Here is a 24617-nt window from a genome sequence, read left to right on the forward strand (position 1 = left end):
GTCGTTGACAAGGTTCTGAAAAACTGCTGGTGCGTTGCAGAGGCCGAAAGGCATTACTAGATATTCATAGTGTCCTATGGGTGTGTTAAACGCTGTCTTCCACTCGTCCCCCCCCCTTATCCTAACCAGGTGATAGGCATTGCGTAAATCAAGTTTAGAGAAAACTGTGGCGGTTTGAAGCGGAGCGAAAGCAGAATCCATTAACGGCAGGGGATATTTATTCTTTACAGTTATATCATTCAAACCCCGGTAGTCTATGACATGGCCTAAGCGTTTTATCCTTTTCCGTAAAAAAGAAACCAGCCCCTACTGGGGATGTCGATGGACGGATTAGCCCTGAAGCCAGGGAGGTGGAGATATTGTCATGAAGTGCCTTCAGTTCCGGCTTACAAATCTGGTATAGCCTAGAACTGGGGAGCGGCGCGTTCAGAACAAGATCGATTGCACAATCGTAGGGCCTGTGTGGGGGTAGCAACTGTGCTCTGTCTTTGCTAAACACAAGATGCAAATCATGATACTCAGATGGTACATTTTCTAGGTTAGGTGGTTCGACCTCTTTCGTAGGAGCTGAGCATGCCTGGGGGGCCGATCTGAGGCAGTTAGCATGACAAAATAGACTCCAGTTTGTAATCTCTGGTTTACTCCAGTCGATGTCCGGGTTGTGCAATTCTAACCAGGGCAGTCCCAGAACAACAGGAGCCTTATGCATATTAGCTACAAAAAAATTTCTGTTTTCAACGTGGTTACCTGAAACACATAAGAATAGGGTATCAGTAGTGTGCGTGACTATGATAAGCAGACGACCGTCAAGGTCATAGTCCTTTCTGGGTTTATCCAACGCAAAAACCGGACAGTTCAGTTTGTTCACTATGGAGACGTCCAGGAAACAATCGTCGGAACCAGAGTCCACCAAGGCTGTAATGTCAGCCCGGGCCCCATAGCCTGACACCTCCCCTTGCAACTGCAGCCGTTTCCTCGCAAGTGGTGTGTTGTCGGGTGGACAAGTCGATTAGCCGGTAGGTACTCACAGTTCTGGTCCGTTTCGGTGGAAAGACTGCTGGACTTCCGGTCAGGCCGAGAGGGGCATGCCGACACCCGATGTCCGGATGTCCCGCAGTAGAAGCAGAGATGATCGGCAACCCGTCTTTTCCTCTCCTCCGATGTAAGCCGACCTCCACCCAGTTGCATTGCTTCCTCGGCGACGGCCATGGGCTGGAAAACCTTGGACGCAGGTGGAGGAACTGGACCGGGGGTCGTTCCTGGAATTGGTCGGGGCCCTCGGTCGACGTTTCCAGGGGGCTGTCGCTCCTCCTCGAGTGTCTCGCGGTGTCGCTCTCGTATCCGGTTGTCCAAGCGAATGGTCAGTCTGATGAGCTCCACCAAGCTGGACGTCTCATCTCGCACGGCCAATTCATCTTTTAATGATGGGTTTAGTCCAAGACGAAAAATACTGCAGAGCGCAGCCTCATCAAAACGGCTCTCTGCCGCCAAAATGCGAAACGTTATGGAAAAATCCGCTGCGGACATTTGGCCTTGTCTAAGAGTCAATAGGCGGCTGCCGGCCTACTTTCCCTTTACAGGGTGGTCAAAAACATTCCGGAACTCGGTAAAAAAAACTGATAGATTAGTGCGTAGTACGGGGTCTGCGTTGCTTGCTGCCAATGCCCACGAGGTGGCCCGGCCCGTTAAGAGACTCATTAAGTAAGCAATCTTAGATTTATCAGAAAAAAATGTATAGGGTTGTTGGTCGAAAATAAGACTACATTGGTGAAGAAATTCTCCACAAAGCCCAATCTCACCCGAGTAGTATTGTGGGTGGGGCAGGTTGGGTTCTTTCCTATCATGGGTGCACCTGGAAGTCAATGTGCCGGACGCCTCCTGGGAATACATGTTTTCTACGCGGGTACTAAGAGTACTTATCTGTGTAGTCAGGGTGGACACAGCTTCCATAAGCTGGCGGAGGGACTGGTCGTGCGAACCGAGCAATTGTCCCTGACTAGACAATGCAAACTGAACACGATCAGGGTCTGCGGGATCCATATTGGTTGGAGTATTATGTTAGGGTCGTGTGTGTGTGTGTGTCTGTGTTGGATCCCAAAAAGCAGACCACCAATGGTGTTTAGAAGGCAACAAAAGGGTTTTAATAATAACACAGGGCGCAAGGACAAAAATCCAAGGAATACCAAAGTACCAAAGTAAAACACAAACGTTCCGTAAAACAGAAAGCGCATGGAACAAGCCACGGAGAAAAACACGTAGTAACAAAAATCCAAGAGTACAACTAAGAAACTCTGGAGCAAAATGCTAATAACAAAGAACACACAATAGGGCTAAAACACTACAAACAGGCCGAATAAAACTAGGACGAGAGCAAAGCAATAACAGGGCAATACTTAGCAAGTCTAGAGATCAGCGTCGTTGGCAGCAAGCAAGTTAGTAAAGCGAATACTCCAACAGCTTCTGTTGGGAGTGCTCGGCTTTTATGGCCATCTGATTGCTGACCAGCAGCAGGTGTGTCAGCTCAGCTCCCCACGGTAGTCATGGAGACCAAGAACCAAAAGAACACAAGTAAGAAAGCAGCACTGGGGACACAGAAACGCAACATGAACAAGTTTACTGTTTAGTATTTTCTCAATTTGAGTAAAAAAAAAACAAAAAAAACAATTGCAACAATCGACTTATAAATTCGTATCGGGTATTAATTGGTATCAAATCAAATTGCGACCTATGAATCGTGATGTGAATCGAATCGTCAGGTCCAAAACTGCAATATGCAATATAGTTGCTGAATATAGCGATATCGATATTGCAGAATTTAACATGTATCTAAAGAAATGACATTTTTATCATCTAATGAAAGTATGACATGTTTTCATGCAGCAAAATAAGCAAACTCAATGTCTACTTAGTTAATTAATTGTAATGACCTTGTCGGCTCTCGGGCCAGGCCGGGGCCGGAAAGGCTAGCCGCAGCGTCACCTGTTCCAACACCTGTTGGCAGGCTGATGCACCAGGTCCCCCTTTGGCGTTGTGAGTTGGAAGTAAAAGCAAGTCAGAACAAAAACAGGCAGGAGTCCAAAGTCAAGCTGAACAAAAAGCGGCTTTATTGGCAAAAGCACACTGAGACCATTCAATTTGCGCAAATGGAAAAAATCTGACAATCTCAGGAAATGCAACAGTTTATAAAGCATCATCCATGGTACAACCTCTTTTCCTGATTGGCTATCAAACCTGCCTGCCCACTTCACGCTTAGATCTTATTGGTAAGGTAAAGCCTCGGCCAAACCCACTTATAAGATGCTGTTTACTGAATGCTAATAGTATCTGCTTTCGACCACTAGGGGGTAGTGCGAGCTTAGTTTTGTGACTTCTACTGGTATCCAATTGTTATCAAGTGGTCAGCAGATGAAACGTCTCCCCCCCATTCTTGAGACCAGAAGTAGTAACAGGTTTTTACTGGTATCAAAAGGACTTATTCATACATAAAAAATAAGGCGACCTATCATTTACATTGTATGATCTAATAAATTTGCTAAAACTAACCTTTTGCAGACATCAAAGTAATGAGATCCTTGCTCTGAGCATCTCCCCATCAGCTGACAGTTGTAAAATAATAAGGTCCTTGCTCTGAGCATCTTCCCGTCAGTTGACAGTTGTAAAGTAATGAGATCCTTGTTCTGAGCATCTTCCCGTCAGCTGACAGTTGTAAACTTTCAGGATATCATTTCGTTTATTAGCCCTCAAGCGTGAAGGAGCAGTTTTTCCTAATAGTTGATAGCAGTAAACTTGCAAGTTTTTGACACCTTTACCATTCTTTTACAAACATAGAGACGCCTGGCAGCTGTGGATCGCTTCACACTGGTTCTAAATGATTGAGCATATGTGATCTCTTGTATTTTCAGCTGGCACCTTAGAGTTACAAAATTAAGTAAAAGAAATGATTATAGGGTAACAAATACATGATTCCCTTTGTGACAAGTCAGGATACACACTGGCATTTAATTTCCTTAAGCTATTTAAACACAAGTAGCAATCATAAAGTTGTTTAGCATAAAAAGGGTTTCACTTGAACATTTGGCCTAGAATAGGTCAATAGTTCAAGAGACAGCACCAAAAATCAGATCCCACAACCTCTCGATAATGTTGGATGGCGGTGCACATTTAAGTTAGCGGCTGACTGGTCAAATTCAAATAAAAGCACAAAATTCCATATGAAACTGATTGCATGACTTTGCCATATGCATATTGCATGGGTCAATATCGCGATATCGATATTTTTTCGATATATTGTGCAGCCCTAATATATGTATATTCCTTACAGGAGCTGAAGAAGGAGGGCAAGCGGGACGGAGGACAGGCCAGCGCGGCGGCGGCGGTCAAAGCGGACCTGTCCAACGGCCGGGCCAGTCCGGTGTCCGAGCCCGCCAGCAGACCTGCCAAGAAAGGTATCGTTGTCGTCGTCGTCATCCGCAAGCCCGATTTGTGCAAAAGACATATCAGCCGGTCAGTCGAGTCGACATTGCACTCAACACAAAACAAGCATCGACACAACGATTAAGACGATTTCATGATGTACGTCATCCTTATGACAGCTGTCGTTTAGTCATTGGAATGATGGTGTCACCTTGTGGACAAAAAGAAGAGCAATCCACTTGACAAAGAGCCAAAAAATGCTTTATGAGTGCAAACGGTGTATAAGCAAAATGTTTGCGATGACATCATTCCCTAACGGCTGCGCCTTGCGATGTCCATTTGCAGCGGAGCAGATCCGCAAGCGGCGCTGCAAAGCGGCCTTCAGCTACGTGCCTCAACACGAAGACGAGCTGGAGCTGAAAATCGGCGACATCATCGAAATCGTAGCCGAGGTGAGAGAACGCTGTGATGATGCCTACGACATGGCAGCAAAACGTTACTTTTGTCTCAATGACATCGTTCCTTCCTTTGCAACACAATTTGGCGACGAAGCACGACAAGTATTGCTCAGATATTACGTGAGCGCACATTCAGCAAATGACATCACAGAAATGATAACAACCCCACTAAAATAAATCAAATGTGTTTCATATAGCAAATAAAAATACTATGAATATACATAAAATATATCATTATTTTATTACATGTTTTATATATAATATTGATTAAAATGATTCATTAGATTATAACAAATATTACAACATACATAAAATATGCAAAATACATTTTTCTTCTCAAAATTCCATAAAAAAATAAAATGTACATAATATATAAAATATAAATATAAATATGAATATACATAAAATATATTATAATTAGTAATTATATTCATATATATATATATATATATATAATTACAATTATTAATTAAATTAAGAACATATTAAAACACAAAATATGCAAAATACATTTTTCTTCTTGTAAAAATGACTTCTTCACAAAATGACTTTTATTATACAAAAATTAAAATTAGCAGAATATATAAAATAAATATAAATATATTATAATTATTAATAATTATATTCATGTTATTTTATGTTATGTTATGTTACATATATGTATATATATATATATATATATATATATATATATATATATATATGTATATATATATATATAATTAAAATTATTAAATTAAAAACATGTTAAAACATACATAAAATGTGCAAAATACATTTTCTTCTTGTAAAAGTACTTCTTATAATTACTATATTATAAAAAAAAATTAAAATGCAGAATATATAAAATAAAAACATCTTTTATATATATATATATATATATATATATATATATATATATATATAATATTCATATTATATATTTATTATTATCATTATAAAAATTATTAATTAAATTATAAAAAAATATTAAAACATACATAAAACCTGCAAAATAAATTTTTCTTCTTGTAAAAATGACTATTCTTGAAACATTTCACCTTTTCTCTGGAAGAAAATGTGAATGTATTCATTATCTTGCAGTTTTTAGACTTAATTGGTGTTAAAAAAAAATTGAGAACCTCCTCAACAAAATATATCTGCAGTTGTGCAATGTGTCCACTAGAGGGCAGAATACGAGCATGTGTTTGTGCGGGTGCAGGTGGAGGAGGGCTGGTGGGAGGGCGTCCTGAATGGCAAAAGTGGGATGTTCCCGTCCAATTTCACCAAAGAGATCCTGCTGGATGATGGCGACGGGCCCTCGGCGGTGACGACGGCGCCGGCGCCGGACGCGCCCGCCTCGCAGGAGGAGCCTCGCGTCGGACGCAACAGCTGCAGTGAGTCTCGGCCAATCGCACGCATTCTTTCATCAGTCATGATGGCATTTTGAGTTGTTTATTTCTTTCCGGTGAAGGTAAGAACAGCCCAGGGAGCGAGAGCGATGGAGGGGACAGTCGGTCTGAAACGGGATCCGGAGAAATCCAGCCCAAAAAGGTCAGCAGACATCTTTTCACTCCACATTTTGCACACTAACCAGCATCCGTTTGCAATTTGACACATTTGGTCCTTTTTAATACGTTTACAGTTTTGTTTTGTTTTTTAAATGAATTCGTTTGAATTTGTTTTCAAGGTGCTTCTGTTTAGTTATTTAAAAAATGCTTGGTTTAGGTTTGGTTAGTTTCAGTATTAGTTTTAGTTTTTTTAAATATGTGTATTACTTGTGCGCAATATTTAAAAAGCAGCATGGGAGCGACGTCATCTGTTGGTGCTTTTCTACTGGCTGCTGCGAAATGACGTCACTTCTGTGTGATGACACACTTTCAAACCTACTTATTGTGGTTCATATCAAAATTAATCACATTTAAAATTTTCCCCAAAGGCTCATCAATTCCATTAATTATCAAAGACGAAAACGAAGGACATTTTTGCTATCATTATAGTATATAAAATTTGGTTACATTTTTGCTATCATTATAGTATATAAAATTTGGTTTCAGTTAGTTTTAGTTTTTTAAAAAAGCATTTTCCTTTTTTTATTTTATTTCACGAAATTGTTTTTTGAATTTTAGTTTCAGTTTTTTCGTTCATTTTAGTTCACTCAAATAACTTTGATGCCAACTTTGGAGGGGTGGAGCTTCACCTGCTCCAACTTGTACAATAACAAAGTAATGGCGCCATCCGGTGGCAGATGTATGATACTGTAGCGGGGAAAAGGCCCCCCCAGTTGACCTTTCGCAAACTCCGCCCCCCAAACGAGCATTGACCAATCACACATTTAGCAACCGTTGCTATGTAAGCATAGTCTGTCAAGCTTTACTCAGCTCTCGATGACGTCCATAGTCTGATTGATTTTATTTGATGGCTTACGAGACTGCTAACCACCATAAAACTTTACGGAAGAAGAGTGCCAACCATTAACAAGCTCCGGACCTCCAAAATGATGAAGCGGTGTGCCTACGGAGTAGGTAAATCGGCCTGTGCTAAGGTAAGACTATGCTAACTCTAACGGGCTAACTAGCTAGCTGTAGTGTAGTTTGCTTTCGGGGCAATAACAAAACGATATCAAAGTTATTGTAGTTACTATTAATGAATAATATATATTACTAGAATGTCATTGTCATCTAAGTTAAGCTTGTTCAGTCAGTGGTTAATGTTAGTTTAATGTTTTCTGTTAGCTTTTGCATTTGTCTAAATGTTGCAAGCTAACGTTAACACAAAGCTTTGTCAATTTTGGAAAACTTAGCGTCCTAATAAGTGCCCCGAGCTTATCTTGTTTTCATTTTTCATGCAGCATTTTGTGAATGGACACCCGTCTCCGGAGTATCCCAACCTTGCTGTACAAGTGTTGAACCAGACAAGGGAGCAGCTCGAAGGCTGTTAACCTTAACTAAATCCATGGCTAGGGTGACATAAATATTTTTTTTATGATGGACAAAGAATAACAATGACTGATCTGATGCTTTCAAAGACAAACCCCCCCCCCCCCCACTAATGTTTAGCTAGCTATAAACACCGAGGTTTAGCTAACTTGCTGAACTAACAGTAATCCTCATAATTTAACAATACTAGACTAGTATAGATAAGTAAGAAAACTTACCCGGCAGTACAAGAGCACGACTGGTCCATAATGCTGTGCTGGTTGCATCTGAAGTATAGGTCATGGGATTTTCTCAGATTTAGTGTGTGTCCTGTATGTTTCCCCTTCGCTGGCTAATTTAATATTATGACTATAACTCTCCACTGCATATTGTAAACCTTTTTACCTCGATCTGGAGGATATTGCACTGGTATTGCTCCAAAAGAAATCACTAATACACGCCGGTGTAAGTCTTCCCGTCACTGCTTGTGCTGTCGGAGTCACCAAGCTTGACGGACTAGCGACAGTAACTAAGGGGGGCGGAGCTTATGCGAAAGGTCAATTGTATCTGATTGCAGACCGCAGAACGGAACACTCCACCAGACCCTTCTCGGGAAAGGCACAAATGCCTTTGGCACGGAGTTGCCACAAGATGGCAACAAAGCACAACTTTGTTCAATGAAGCTACTCAACTCAATCCAAAGTATTTATTTATTTATTTTATTTATTATTATTATTATTATTATTATTATTATTATTAATGTATTTATTTGCCAAAAGTGAAAAATGGTCACAATACAAAGTTCTCATTTTTTTTCTACATCTGTATATGGCGTATTATGATCCATATTTTAAACAGACCATAAAGTGCAAGCAACATATCAAATGGCTCAATTTGATCGCAAGAAGTAAAAAAAAAAAAATGCTCCAATTGATCAGAATGCGTCGAAACGGTTTTGCTGCAGCTACAGAAAAAAAAAATGTTTTCATGATACCTGCAAAAAGTTGAACATGGCGCTGTTGTGTCTTGCATGCAGGTGAGAGGCTTCGGCTTCGGTGACATCTTCAAAGACCGGCCCATCAAGCTCCGCCCCCGCTCCGTGGACATCGATGCTGAGGGCGACAAGGTCAGTCAATACACAAACATCGGGACGGCTTCGTTTCTGCTCAACATTTTCACACTTTTCACATTTGTGTGAAGTGTCCAGAAGATGGCACCAAAGCCGTGTCTAATAGCAAAGCTATCACATTAGTATGGAAGGAACTATGACGAAGGGCAAATATTGCTGTAGGTTATCACCAAAATGGTGACATAGCACAACTTTCGTCCAAGTGAAGTTCCTCAACTCACTTCATAACAATTCCTTCATTCCAAGACAGTGAAAATGAGAGGGAAAAAACAAACAAACAATAAAATAGCAGATAGCAAAGTCATAACTTTTTTTTTTTTTTTTTAATTACTGGTTGCGAACCAGCAATGATATCCAAACATCATGATACGATATTATCACGATATGAAGGTCCCGATATGATAATTATCACGATATTGCGGGGAGGTTGGCAATACGAAAGATCACAATATTGTAAAAAAATAAATAAATAAAATCATCATCAGCAATGAAAAATATAAAAATGTTACAAATATTATATATATAAAAAATATCTAAATATAATATTTATACATTGACGCAATAATACAAGCGTTACAATAAATCGATATTTTTTTATTAATTAATTAATAGTTATTTAAATTAAATAAGAAATTAATAAATACAATAAAATGAGTTCCTCCACATATTGACTCGCTTCACAAGCATATTACGTTTATCTGACCATTAATGTGGATTTGAAACATAGAAGGGCCAAAACATGCCTTGTGAAAATTAAACTGCATTAAAAAAAAATAGCCACCAGAGGGTGCTACAACTGCTCAAATAGAAACCAGCCCGGCTTTTTTTTTTTTTTGAACAGATGTGCTGCTTTTAATATCGTGACATGACGACGACAATATATTGTGGCACTTTGAATATCACAATATCATGATATGGCCGTTATCGTTACATCCCCAATAACACATACGCCGACGTGGTTACACTTGTGACACATTTGAAGGCATTCGTTCAAGTGTCACGTCAAATCAGATGGGATCATCGTTTCTCTATTGTTGTAAAAGCAAATCAAATATTTTTTGGGGTAGGGTATAAATTGTGTTGTTGTTTTTTTTTCTTTTTGCAGCTAGTTTGCCATGGTTTGTTGTTTTGGGTGAAGGAAGTCTGTCGTTGCCTCGTCTTTGTGTCACTTTTGCTGCACAGGAAGTGTACACGCGCGCAGATGAAGCAAGCAAAGCAGAAGTGAGAGAGAGAGCAGAGAGGAAGGTTGGGGAAAAAAAAAAAAGCGGAGCACTTTTTCACTGACGCGCACACATTCGAGCGCACACACCCACTCGGCCTCCTGCTGTTGGCGCTGATGTAGCAAAGTGTCGCCCGTCTGTCTGTGCGCCTTTGACTGCGAGAAGAAGGTAGGATCAATCATCTTTTCTTCTCTTTTCTTTTTTACTGTCTTTTATTCATTCAATTCCTGTTTTTTCACACCAGGTGACCAAATGAACGAACAAATGAATGAATGAATGAATGAATGTTACGTGTTTGATCGGATGCCAACGTGCGTTTTTTTGCTTTCGACAGTCCCTCCCCCCAAAAAAATTTTTCTATGAAGCTTCTGTCAACATTTGAAATTCCATACATGAAGCTTTATTAAAAAATAAATAAATAAATACATGTATTTGAGTGTTTTTGAGGGACTGTAATGGTATCAAATTGCATTTCCATTCATTTAGGAGTACTTTTGTGTTGTGAGCATTGTCATGGAACGAATGAACTTTTTTTTTTCTTTTTTTTTTTTTTAAATGAAATTTTATGTTTATTGTTGTTTATTGTTTTTATGTTTAATTTTAACAGCAGTTGCGGTCATAACAAATTAGACCAATATAGAAATTGCAGCTTACTGTTAAAACATGCCTGAAATAAGAACTTTTTATTCATTATTAATAATTTATTAAAAATGTTAATTATATAATATTATATTTATATTATTTATTAATATTTATTTATATATTATGTCATATTATATTATTTAATTAGGGCCCGAGCAGCGACCGCTGCGAGGTCCCTATTGTTTTTGTAAAAATTCTTCTTCTTCTTCCCACACCGAATATTGTAACTTTTCGCCAAAGGGCGTGGCCGCTACGGTGACGCAAAGTCTGAAGATTTTTCGTGAAAATAAAAGCTGCATTAACTTGACCGAGATGATCCTATCTTCTCAAAATTTAACACATTTGATGAGAGTGCAGCCCTAAAGACATCTACTGACTTATATTTCATCTAACTGATAGCGCCACCTAGTGGCAATTTTTTTTCTTACGAATTTTCTTCTACGTTTTTCTCCAAACACGTTAACTGGACCTACCTCATATTTGCTCAGATGAGGGTTTCGGCCTTCATGATGTCACAACACGAAGTTTGTGAGTTTTCGCGAATTGCTGTGGGTGTGGCTAAGCGCTGTTCACCAAGAAAACAACGCCAGTTTTGAGGGTCTAAACATGCACAGAAACTCATGAAACTTGGCACACACATCTGGCCTGGTAAAATGAGCAATATTTTATTGTTGATTGTGCTATTTTTACAAAAATGACTCAATAGCGCCCCCTAGAAGTTTTTAACGAAGCAGCCCCGGTTGTACGTTTAAGCAAGAACGACGGATATTTTTAGGTGTATGAGGGAGCCCAAGACCTACAAAAAAGTCTCTTGGACCCATATGCTAAAATGAACAGGAAGTGAGCTACGAATTTTTGAATGTCCCATTTTTGACGATTTTTGCACATTCACAGGGGGCAGACTTTTGCCCACTTCTCCTACACGTTTCATCTGACTGAGTTAAGACTTGACCTGGACCATGTCAAGACCTGAGCCAACGACAGGGGGAAAAATCTTGACCTTTCGAAATACTATATGATGAAGGCGGGGCATCAAAATTTGTGTTTCGCACTGAAAAAGGATATGCTTAATAACTCCCCGGTACATGCTCCAAAAAATCCCAAACTTGACATGTATGTTTATCGTCAAGGCCTGAAGCTATCTTTATGACAACATTCAGTTATATATGCAGCGTCACCTAGCCCTTGAGGCATAAAAAAAAATACCCCACATACGGTATTTTGTACAAAAAATGTAAACTCATTCTAAGTGTGATAACTAAGTCATTTATGAATATTCTTTTAGTTTCCACCACTCAAAATGTTCACTGGCATCAGACTTATCCAAACATATATATTTTTTTATTTATTTTTGATAGCCTCTGTGGACATTAAAAGCAATATCGTGAATGAAGGATATGCTTAATAACTCCACGGTACATGCTCCAAAAAAAATCCCACACTTGACATGTATGCTTATAATCAAGGCCTGAAGGTATCTCGATGACAACATTCAGTTATAAATACAGCGCCACCTAGCCCTTGAGGCTTATATAAAAAAAAAAAAAACACATACGGTATTTTGTACAAAAAATGTAAACTCATTCTAAGTGTGATGATGACTAAGTCATTTATGAATATTCTTTTAGTTTCCACCACTCAAATTGTTCACTGGCTTCACACCGATCCAAACGTATGTACGTTTCCATTTTGTTTTATTCATTTTTGATTGCCCCTTTGGACAATAAAAGTAACATTGTGCAATGAGTACAACGAGCGATGATGTGTATATACACTTTTACAAAAAATACCAATCAGGGCAACTCATTGCCTAAAAATAAAAAAGGACGCTGATTTTTGCAGGTCTTAACAATCACCAAAACCCGTTGAGCTTGACACACACACTGGCAAAAAAATATACTACATGTAAACGTTTATGATGCCATTTTCAAAGAAATTTTGCTTCCAATATGCCAGTACCCCAACGTGCAAGTACCCCAACGTGGCCCGGGCTGCGAGGGCCCTTTATAGCTGCTTGCAGCTCTAGTTATAATTGAATTTTATTTAAAAAAAAAAACTTCTTACATATATTTACATTTTTACAAATATCTATTTTTCTATACCACTGACTCACATGTACATGTTTTCTTGTTTCTGCCCATAATATCGCAGCAAGGAGGAAGAGTGTTTGCAAAAGTCGTGAATGTGCGCTCCCGTCCAGGTTTGTCCACAGTGTAGATGTGTTAACATTGCTGTTTAGTCAAATAAGAATAAAAGTATATCATACATGTATCTCCAAAGCTAGTTAGCTTAGCAAGCTAGTCCGTGTTTGCCTATCAACGGCAGTTATAAGTTTCAGTCGTCGTTTGGTCAAGTACAATATCATATTTTTGGATATAATGTTGTTTATGTTCACAAGTTAGCTTAAATCTTACCGACTTGTCCGAACTGTGTTTTTAAAACGAGTTAGCTTAGCAAGCTAATGACCAATATGTCCATCAACTTTGGATAGTACTTGAAATAGGGCTGTGCAATTTATCTAAATTCAATCACAATGTCAATTATTACACTCCACAATTACAAAATCATCAGAATTGTAAAAAAAAATAATAATAATAAGATTGTTAATACTAATTTTTGAGTTGAAATTTATACATTTGCACCTTTTTTAAATGTTAATTTAATAAATTTAGTTTCATCCAAAAGGAACTATAAAGCATAATTATAGTGTTTCAAAGAATTTTATTTGTCTTAATATTTTTTATTTGTTTTTTTTGTTTTTTTATGTGTAAAACATTTTCTTGTTTTGTACCAAAAAAAAAAGAAAAAAAAAAGCTTTTCTTACTGCACAATTTACAAGCTGCACTCCAACTTTTTGCCAACATGAATAAATTAATAAATATTATAAATTCTGTTTGGTCCAAAAGAAACTTACATAATTATAGTGTTTCTATTTCTAGTAATTGGTCGTACTATTTTGAAATGCTTCAACATTTTCTTGTTTTGTACCAACAAATAAATAATCCTGACTTCAGTTATTACCAAAATAATTGTGATCATTATTTTTTTTTCCCATAATGGAGCTGCCCTAACTGAAAAGTGAGTTTGTTATTTCCATTTGGGTATTGAAAGCAAAGTTGTTTGTAGACGGGCGTCATGTGGAAGATGTGAAGTGGGGGATGTTGTGCAGTTTGCAAAACCTCCCTCCCACCCACCGCGCACGCCATTATGAGCTCGTAGTCTCATTCACCGGGACGTCTCCGTGCTGCATGCAGTGGTGGGGGTGGGGGGTGGGGGGTTTCGTTTGAAGGCAGTGGGTGGTTTTGCTGAGTCACACAAAGCCACGTGTGCCCCTCTGCAAAATGAAACTTGTGTTTGAGAGAAGACGCTAAATGCCAGCCATGGGAAGTAACCAAGTACAAATATGTTGTTCCTCTGTATTTGGATTATTTGGACGTCTCTGTTGTTTACACAACCTGGCAAATCGGTTCTTTTTTTTTTTTCCCCCCCGTGACTTTCCCGGAGTCGTATCAGTAACTCCCACTGCACCTTTGACTGACTCGATGTGCGTGCGAAGTCATCACGCAAACATTTGCGAATGATGGTAAGCGGGTGAGCGTCTCACTGAGTCAATGTCAGACTTTGCTGAGATCATCACAGCAAAAAAAATGACAGCGCATTCTCAACATGTGAATTGTGCGTTAAACGGGATTCGGCAGGTTGCACAATCTAGATGAGATGGGAATTGAATTTGTACACATTTCACATTTGCTTTATTTATCACATTTGTCATATTTGTCATATTTGTCATTATTCCAATTACGTTTTCAAAAATAATACTGAAACACAAACCAAAGTCAATGAAAAATACCAAAAAAAAGAGAGAAAACTTTACAGTTATTAACCGTGGTTAAGAAAAAAAAAAAAAAAAAAGCAATTGCCATATACACTCTAAATCTACCAATATGAGCCCAAAAAACTTTTAATATTATTTCAAAGCCAACACAACTTGTAAAAATAAATGTCTTACTGGCAGGAAGAAAAGGTAGTAAGTACACTAAACGTGACTCCTCCTCCGCATTCATTTGAGATGTATCAACTAGGAGTGTGACGATATATCGATATCACGATAAATCGTGATACTTTGTCTCCCAATAGATTATCGATACGCCTATGCAAGTATGGCAATGTTTGTAGTTAACATAAAGCCACTACAACGGCTCCATTGTTCACGACTTATTGAGCAATTACTTGCTGGGCCACTAGGGGGAGCACCTCATTAGGGTGGCGGGGAAATGGACGCAAGTCTTCAGGCGAAGAAGACTCAGCTTAGTTTTATTATTATTATATCATTTATTTGTATTTTTCATTTATAATTTTATAAATATTATACATATATTTATATATTATATTATGTATGTATGTTTATATTATTTTTGTTATTAATATAATAATATAAATTATTTTCTTATTTTTTGTTTTTATTATTTATTTTATTGTTATTTCTTTTTATTATTATTATTTTATGATTACTTTTATCATAGATTATCGTGTATTTATTACCTGAGCAATACATCGATAATCGCGGTATCGTCCTATCATGAGATAATCATTATAGTGAGCCTTGTATTGCATATCCTATTGCATATTGTATTATTATATTATTTACTTATATTATATTTACATTAATTTACATTATTTTTATTATTATAATATGAATTATATTATTTTGTTTTTATCATTTATTTTTATTATTAGTTATTGATTTATTATTTATTTTACTTTTATATATGATTTATTTATGTTATTATTTTAGAATTAGTTTTATCGTAGCTTATCGTGGATTTATTACCTGAGCAATATGTCGATAATCGTGGTATCGTCCTATCGTGAGATCATTATAGTGAGTCTTGTATCGCATATCGTATTGTATCGTGAGATAGCCACCCCTAGTATCAACATGTCAACATAATTCTTCGCACCTTCTGTATCACTCAACTTCTTTTCTATTGACACAAGCAAATGGTGACATCTTGTGGCATCTTAAAGGCATTGCAGAAAGAAATAACAGCTCCTCCCATCACTCCAACGTAGTTCTTTGGCACGTAGATTTCACAAAATGGCGCCGAAGCAAGACTTTCCTACGAAGTCAAGTCATCTTTATTTATATCTCATTTGCTCATTTTTTTTTTTTTTTAATGCTAGAGCAAACAGAAGGCTTTGATGCAGCCTCTCAACTAAAAAGAACTGTTGCAGAAATGGTAGTTATTACACAAACGACCAGCAGGTGGAAGCAGAGTAATAGAGATCAACCAGGGCTATGTTTTCACAAGCTCTTTTACCCACAGTTTTAAACAGATTTGAGAATAATGATGAAACGCTGCTATATTCTAATTGCTGCAAAACGGAAACAGATCGAAATATCCTTTTTTTTTTTCCTGATGAAAGAAGAGAGTTTAATCTTTCTTTTGCTTGGTTCCATGTTTTTATAGCAATAGAACACAATATTCTGTGGGCCTTGCAACATCAGTCCAAATCCAATAAAACAGGCGGGAGCGAAGGGGTTTGCTTCTGTGAAAATTGGGGAGGGGGAATTCGTCTATGGACAGAGCAGCGTGTGTGTGTGTTGGGGACAAAAGCAGCCCTGTGAGTCTTTTCCTCCATAAACACTGTGGAGCGGCTCGACACAAACACCCCTTTAACACGCACGCACACACCCCATACTTTTTCACTCTCACACACTTCTCTGACTCAGACTTTTCACACACATTCTCATCACCTCCATTATCGGTAAACAACTAGGGATGTCACGAGAACGGCAATATCGCGATATTAAAAGTGACACATTATATCGTCGTCAGCATGTCACAATATTAAAAGCAGCACATCTGTTCAAAAGAAAGTCAGGTTGATTTCCATTTGTGCACTTCTAGCACCCCCTGGTGGCTCATTTTTTTAGTGCTGTTTAATTTTCACTAGGCATATTTTGGCCCTTCTCTGTTTAAAATCCATGCTAATGGTCTGATGAATAATATGTAATATGCTTGTGAAGCGAGTCAATATGTAAAGGAACTCAATGTGTGTTTGCATTAGCAAATAAATGTCTCAATATTAACTCATTTGCTCCCAAAAACGTATAAATACGTTCTATTTGAAATATTACCAGTGTCCCAAAGAGGTATTTATACATTTGATTGTTTGTTTGTTTTGTTTTTTTAATGCTAGAGCATACATAAGGCAGAGAATGGTTGAAGCAATGGTAGTTATTACAAAAACGTCCAACAGGTGGCAGCAGAGTATGAGAGATCAACCAGTGCTATGTTGCAAACTAGCTCTTTTCCCCGCAGTTTAAAACACATTTGTGAATAATGATGAAACAGAAATGTACTTTTTTTCTCTAATCTTTCTTTTGGTAGGTTCCATGTTTATATAGCAATAGAATACAATATTCTGTGGGCCTTGCAAAATCAGTCCAAATCCAGTCAAACAGCAGGGATTGCTTCAGTCAAAATGGCCGCCAGTCAATGAGTTAAGTCTTATTACAGATTGTAGGTGGTTTATATGCATTGCTGTAATATACAAAAGCACTTTTTTTTTTTTTAGATGACCTCTTTTATTTTTTTGTATCGCCAACCTCCCCACAATATCGTGATCATTATCGTATCGTGGCCTCAGTATCGCAATATCGTATCGTGACGTTTGGATATCATTACATCCCTGTAACGAACACTAACAATGCTCACATCAAAACTAACAAAACTTCAACTTAAAAGCATTCTTGAAAAAAATCTAACTAATAAAAACACACAAAAATACTGCACTGAAAACTACAACTAATCATTAAAATAAAGGGACTATGATGAAAAAATTCAAAGTATTCCAAGCCGGTCTGTCTCTCTTTGTCTCGTTGCTGATCGACGAGTGATTGTAAATAAGTTAGATTTTTTTTTTTTTTTGACTTGCAGGTTGGCGAGTGGAAGACGGCGAGTTCGGCAGCACCCGACAACATGAAGGGCGACCCCGATGGCAGAGCAAAAGGTCAACTCCAGCTCGTCCGACCATCCGTCCGTCCGTCCGTTTTCATGGAATGCTCGTCCTCACTCGCTTGCGTTTTTTTGTTGTTGTTGTTGTTTTTTTTGCAAATGTGCTTCCAGGACGCGAGTTGTGCAAAGTCCTGTTTCCGTACGAAGCGCAGAACGAAGACGAGCTGACCATCAAGGAGGGCGAAATCATCGCCATCATCACCAAGGTGATTGGAAACCTGTTCGAACAACCTGGAGGCGTGGCCTCGCCAAGGTTACTTTAGTTCACTCAAACTAACAGAAAAAGCTAAAAGTATAAAATTCAAAAAAACAGTTTCGTTAACAAAATACAATAAAAATGCTTTTTAAAAAAACAAAACTCACTGAAACTACATTTGGTTTTTACAAAACTAACTAAAAATACAGCAAAAATGTCCTTTGTTTTTAGTTTTTGGTAATTAATGAATGCATGAGCTTTTTATGGTTATGATTTGAAATGCGATTTTAAGTACATTTATTTTGACTATTAAGTGGAATAAGGACGTTTGAATGTGTGTTACACAGAAGTGATGTCATTGAGCAGCAGCCAATAGAAAAGCACCAAAAGATGACGTCGCTCCCATGCTGTTTTTTTTTTAATATTACGCACAAGTAATACACATTAAAAAAAATAAAAAAATAAAACTAATACTGAAACTAAAATGAAGCATTTATTAAATAACTGAAACTAATAAAAACTAACAGAACTACCCTGAAAACTAATTAAAAACTACCTCAATTTAAAAAAACAAAACAAAATCAAAACTAAGTAAAATGAAAAAATTCCCAAACTATAACAATAACGTTGGTCCTCACTCGGCGTATTTTGTGTGCAGGAGTGCGCCGACACAGGCTGGTGGATGGGCGAGGCGGGCGGCCGGCAGGGCGTCTTCCCAGACAACTTTGTCAAGCTGCTGGAAGCCGAGAAAGAGGTAAAAAAATAAAATAAAATCTTTTCCCCCATGTGGCGGTAGGCAGATGGCGCTCTTCGGGGACACTTTCACTTCCTGGTCTACAAATAACAAAATCAACAACAACAACAAAAACATTTCCTGTCAATGCAAATCTACTTCCTGTACACAAGCAGCGATTCATTGGCATACCACTAGAGGGAGCTAACAAGGCATCAAAACGTCTCAATAAGATGAAGAAGAAACCTGTTGAGTAAGAGGGTGTCCCAATCGCTGATCTATATTTATGTGACTGGACAGCCGATCGGCCAAGACTTTTGAGGTGGCGAGGCGGCCATATTGCTTCTCCCCAGAAACGTCTCATCCTATACATTTACAAGGATCCAAATTGGACAACATTTGAGACACTACTTAGTCGAAAGAGCATTATTTATGCTGTTTCCAATTTGTTCAAAATAAAGAGGACTGTATAAATGATATGCTTAATGATGTTTACAGGAGGAAACGTGTATATTTTATAATATAAAATAATCATATTGGGGTCGAAGGAACTTAGCGATAAAAGAATAAGGGGGTCTTTAAAGCAGCACATACTGTCCGTTTGTTATTATTATTATTATTATTATTATTATTATTATTATTATTACCTGTTAAAAACTAGTAAGCACCCCGATACAAACACCCACCCCGCCTCCGGCCTTATACTAACTGCCTACGAGCTGTATAATGCTGCATTCGAGGATGGTCGGAAGTCGGAAATATCCAAGTTGAAACTTCCCAGTTCCGACCTCAAAGCGTTCGAGGTGAAAGTAAACAACCAAAATGGCGAATAGTGATAAATTCTGTTTTATTTTGGTCCGCAAAACTCAATTTGACCTCCAGGAAACTTACCTTTTTGCAATTTTGCTTCATTTATTGTTTTTTTAGCTGAAGTTATGTAGCAAAAAAAAAAGGATGAAGTTATGGTGAATATTTATGAATGAAGAAAGCTATCTATTTTTATACTCGAGTAAATTGTGTTTTGCCATTCAGAGTGACGTCACATTGTAGTCCGCCGGTGAAGTCAGACTTCGCAAGTGGAATTTCCGAGTTCCTGGACGCACTTCCTGGTTTGAACTCGGATATTTCCGACTTCCGACCATCCTCGAATGCAGCATACGTCTCACCTGTACATATAGCGTATAGTTGATACAGTTGTCTGCTCGCGAGGTGGGAGGAGCAAGATGGCCACCCTGTGACTTCTACGGCTTGCACGGGGCGTGTATGTGCTATATCGGCTATCCAGTAATAAATACAGGTCAGTGGGTCTCCATCTTTCTATTTCAGAGACCAAAGAAGCCGCCTCCTCCCGTTGCGGCGTCAGCCAAACACATGACGACGGCAGGTAAGAAAATATCCGTCCTCTCCCTCTCCCTCCACTTGACGTGTGTGAAAAAGAAAATGACGACAAGACCAAAACTGTGACCACCGTTAGAGAAAAAGTGGGACGGCAAGAAGGTTCCGCCGGAGCGGCCCGAGCACCTGCCGCACCGAGACCAGGATCGAGGTACCCGCGCGTTGGTCCCGCCCACCTGCTCTCACTCAAACTGCGACGCTTTCTTAACAGTCATCAACTTTTTCAATTTATTCATGAAATCATTCATTTTTTTGTAATATTCTTCTTCGACTAAACTTGCTTTTAACAGCATTTGTCTCCTTTAGTAACTTCTACTTGAACAATTCCACTTCCTGTTTCCCTCCAAAAAAAAAAAAGGTTGCTTCCGAATTGGATAACGCAAGAGTCACACAAATGTTGGTGCGTGTGTGTGTGTGTGCAGGTGAGGAGATCCTCAAGCCGTCCCTGCCGACGGTCCTCCCCAAGAAAACGTTCCCTCCAAAGACGTCCAATTCCCAGCAAGCGCCGAGGCGACCCGACAGACCGCCCGCTCTGGCGTCAGTAACGCGTCTGCCGAATATCTCGAGTGACCCCCAACCCACCTTAACCTTTGTGTGTTTTGCTGCTCAGGTGTGAAAGCCCCAAGTCGGAGGGCGGGGCTTCGACACCTGAATGCGCTCCCGACAGGTCCCAGAGCACGGGTGAGGACGGAGCGCTACGATTGCATTGACGTTGTCGCGTCGTTTTTTTTTCATTTTTTTTTCACATGTTTATGTGTGTTTTTTTTTTTTAAAGACTTGGACCTGGACGCGGTGGTCCCGTCGGCGGAGAAGCTGAGTCACCCGACGGCGTCGCGGCCGAGAGTCACCGACCGTCGGCCTCGCTCACAGATTATCACGTCGGTGAGAAAACGTCTGGAGCAAACCAACAAATGAATCGATTTCATTTTAAAAGGGGCAAAAGCGCCCTCTGTTGGCTGGAGAAAGACTCACGTTCATGACATGTATTGATTGATTGATTGTGTGCCTTTTTCCCAACTCGACAGTCGTCACTGAGCAGCAGCGACGCGGACCAGCCGGCACCGGAGCGAGCCAAGGACGAGCCAGAAGCTCTCCAGTCCAGACCTGTGGAGGTTTCCGCAAGGAAAGGACTTCCTGTCATCGCGGTAAGCCACAAATCGCAGTTAAGGCGAAAAAAGTAACCCAATTATGGATCAAAAAATGGACCCGTCCACTTTATGGGTCCATTTGACACTGTTTTTTTATTGGTTGTTTTACGCAAAATGAACCCATTTTTCACCCAAAGTTGAGTGAAATCAACCCAAGAAGAGGATCTGACACAACTTCATGAGTTGTTATATACAAAATTATTATTATTATTATGTTTTTTTGGTTCAAAACCCAGAAACCGAGAAAGTTGGTTCAAATTGACCTAAGTAGGGGATCAGACACAAATTTATGAGTTGTTTTATACAAAATGAGCCCACTTTTCACCCAAGGTTGAGTGAAATTAACCCAAGCGGAGGATCTTTATGGGTTGTTATATACAAAAAATATTTTTTTTGGGGGGGGGGGGGGGGGTCAAAACACAGAAAGTTGGTTCAAATTGACCCAAGTAGGTGATCGGACCCACATTTATGGGTTGTCTTATACAAAATGACCCAATATTTTGACTCAAAGTTGGGTAAAATTAACCTGAGCAAAATATCTAACCCAATTTCCTGTTTGTTTTTGTTTTGTTTTGTTCTTTTTTTAAAAATACAAAATTAACTTTTTTTGGGGGGGGTATAAATCAACCCAGAAATTTGGGTCACCGTCAAATTGACCCAAGTAGAGCGTCTGACATTCCGGCCCAAATTTATACAAAATGACCCAATTTTGGACCCAAAGTTGGGTAAAATGAACCCAAGAAGAGGATCTAACCCAACTTTATGAGTTGTTATAAGATTTTTTTTTTTTTTTTGTGGGTTCAAAACCGAGAAAGTTGGTTCAAATTGACCCAAGTAAGGGTCCCACGTTTATGGGTTGTTTTATACAAAATGACCCAATTTTTGACCCAAAGTTGAGTAAAATTAACCTGAGCAGAAGATCTAACCAATTTTCTGTTTTTTTTTTTTTTTTTTTTGTGTGCAAATTAACCCAGAATGTTGGGTCAAATTGACCCAAGTAGAGGATCTGACATTCTGACCCAATGTTTTGGATTATTTTATAGAAAATGAGCCAATTTTTGACCCAAAGTCGGGTAAAATTAACCTGAACAGAAGATCTAACCCAATTTCCTGTTTTTTTTTGTTTTTTTTTCCCCTTATACAAAATGAATTTTTTTTTGTTTTTTTTTAAATAAATCAACTCAGAAAGTTGGGTCCAATTGACCCAAGTAGAGGATTCGGTTGATTTATAGACAATGAGGCAACTTTTGACCTCAAAATGGGTCAAACTGACCCAAGTTGACAATCTGAGCCAATTTTCTGGATTGTTTTATTCAAAATGAGCCAAATTTGGACTCAAAGTTGGGTCCAAATGACCCAAGTAGAGGATTTGCATGTCCATTTTTGAGCCATAATTGGGTTGTTTTTGACCCAATTGTTTTGAGAGTGCACAAGCCGTGTGTTATTCCTTCCTTCCATTTTCAATTGGCAATCCAAAAGGGAAAAAGTCAGTCATTATTTGACCGACTAGAAACAGGTACAAAGTGACACAAAACTTTTTGTACTTGCCATTTGCATCCAGTAGAGGTCGCCAAATTGTCTGTATTCATGTGAGCGCAGGTCTCCGAGAGTAAATCCCAGCCGGCCGCCAAGTCGTCAACGTCATCGACGTCATCGTGTTTGAACGCGGCCGCCGGCCCTCGCTCCGCCTCGCCGTCGCCCCCCGGCCCGTCGCCAGAGCTGCGGCTGTCGCCGTCGCCCACGTTGGAGGACCTGCGGAGGCAGCTGCGAGAGCTGCGCGGCTCCGTGGAGCTGCTCAAGAGTCAGCACAGGCAGGAGATGAAGCAACTGGCCGGCACACTGGACGAGGAGAAGAAGATACGACTCGGTTTACAGGTCACATCTGTCACATTCCGTAGTACCTCAGGAGACAACTTCAAATATATTTTACGCTTCACTTTTCAACAGGTGCAAGGATCAACAAACGCTGATGAAAAAAAACAAAACACTGATTAATCCATTAAACCTAACACTAACAAAATTCCACCGGGGGGTGCCAAATTAAGAACTATAATGATAATGGACGATAACTGTGGAAGAGGATTAAAACTCTCACTTTAAAGTCAGAATTTTGACTTTATTGTGAGAATTCTGACTTTAAAGTGAGAATTCTGAGAATAAAGTCAGAATTCTTACTTTAAAGTCAGAATGCTGAGATTAAAGTCTTTTCTCTCTCTTCATGGCCCTAATCTTCTTCCGTAGATAACAAAAATGCTCAACTATGAATGTGTAATTGTTTTGGCGCCATCTTGTGGCATGAGTGAGAACAGCAACTTTTTAAAAGTCACCAAATCTTGACATCTATATCCAGTACACGCTTTTCATTGGACAATAAGTGGAATTACACATTGAAAAGAGGTTTGAAATTGTAGCATGAAGTAATATGTGACCCGAATCTGTGCTGAAATGTCATCTGTCTGTCTGTCTGTTTGCTGTGACAGATGGAAGTGGAGCACATCAAGAAGATCCTGTCCAAATGAGTCCAGGCCAAAATGACGCTTGTGCCAAAATGATCGCCAACGAGCATGCTGGACTCAAAACAACAACAACAACATGACCTTAAATCCCCCCCACCATGATGTCGCCTTACCTTGTGTTTACGTCACATTCTTCCTGTTCATTTCGAAGCAGCCTTTTTCTTCTTCTTTCCTGGCGCTCGTCGGTACTGGCGGGTGGCCGCTGTGTTGCCGTGGCGACTCCGAGGCGCTGGCGTGAAATCGGGTGGCGAAGGCCCATCGGAACCCCCGCGGGCCGGTCGGTTCGGACCGCTGCTGCGCTGTCGTGCGTCCACGCACCGCGGCCTTCCCGCCTCTTGACACTTGCGTGTGTACGTGCGCGCACGAGTCAGTTTCACAAAGAGGCACATGATTAAAAGCAAGATTGAGCTTTGTCCTTCTTTAGCATTCATATGTTGCTAATGCTAATTTGCCAACTTATATCTCAGTAGGATAATTGTCTTTGGGGTATTTTGGTTTAAATTCATTTGAAAACATTTTGGGTTCATTGAAAAATTCTAATTTGTGATTGGGTCTATTTATGCTCAGAGTTCAGATCTTTTGATAGCACCATGTAATAGCAAGATGGTGTCTTTTTTTTTTTTTTTTTTTTTTTTTTTTTTTTTTTTTTTTTAGCTTGACTTGTTTGACAAAAACTTTTAAAAAAAAAATCTACTTAATTTTAACTTGAATATTGTTTGTCCTTGACCTGATGGTTAGCTTAGTGCTAACGACACACATCTGAAGGAGTTCACCGGACTGTACATTCCATTGACAAATAGCCAGCGAGGGCGCCACCCACAGGCACAACAATGACAAGACAAGCTAGC

The 24617-nt window shown here is 39.2% G+C and overlaps 1 protein-coding gene across 2 annotated transcripts in view; it reads left to right on the plus strand.

The window, feature by feature from the left end:
- sh3kbp1 (SH3-domain kinase binding protein 1) overlaps positions 1-24387 on the plus strand; it is a 45527-nt gene extending 21140 nt beyond the window's left edge. The window contains exons 3-18 of one of the 2 annotated variants that reach the window (XM_077509152.1): positions 4322-4445; positions 4759-4865; positions 6073-6247; positions 6325-6404; positions 8805-8894; positions 17704-17776; positions 17893-17987; positions 18636-18731; positions 20037-20094; positions 20185-20256; positions 20528-20642; positions 20716-20786; positions 20881-20987; positions 21131-21250; positions 22853-23128; positions 23734-24387. In XM_077509152.1, the coding sequence (XP_077365278.1) occupies positions 4322-4445; positions 4759-4865; positions 6073-6247; positions 6325-6404; positions 8805-8894; positions 17704-17776; positions 17893-17987; positions 18636-18731; positions 20037-20094; positions 20185-20256; positions 20528-20642; positions 20716-20786; positions 20881-20987; positions 21131-21250; positions 22853-23128; positions 23734-23772 (1698 nt within the window). In that variant the 3' untranslated portion in view covers positions 23773-24387. The remainder of the gene's footprint in view (positions 1-4321; positions 4446-4758; positions 4866-6072; positions 6248-6324; positions 6405-8804; positions 8895-17703; positions 17777-17892; positions 17988-18635; positions 18732-20036; positions 20095-20184; positions 20257-20527; positions 20643-20715; positions 20787-20880; positions 20988-21130; positions 21251-22852; positions 23129-23733) is intronic. The other variant, XM_077509153.1, reaches the window with a different exon arrangement.
- The last annotated feature ends 230 nt before the right edge of the window (positions 24388-24617 follow it).

This window comes from Festucalex cinctus, chromosome 20 (genome assembly GCF_051991245.1).
Source record: "Festucalex cinctus isolate MCC-2025b chromosome 20, RoL_Fcin_1.0, whole genome shotgun sequence".
Lineage (NCBI taxonomy): Eukaryota > Metazoa > Chordata > Actinopteri > Syngnathiformes > Syngnathidae > Festucalex > Festucalex cinctus.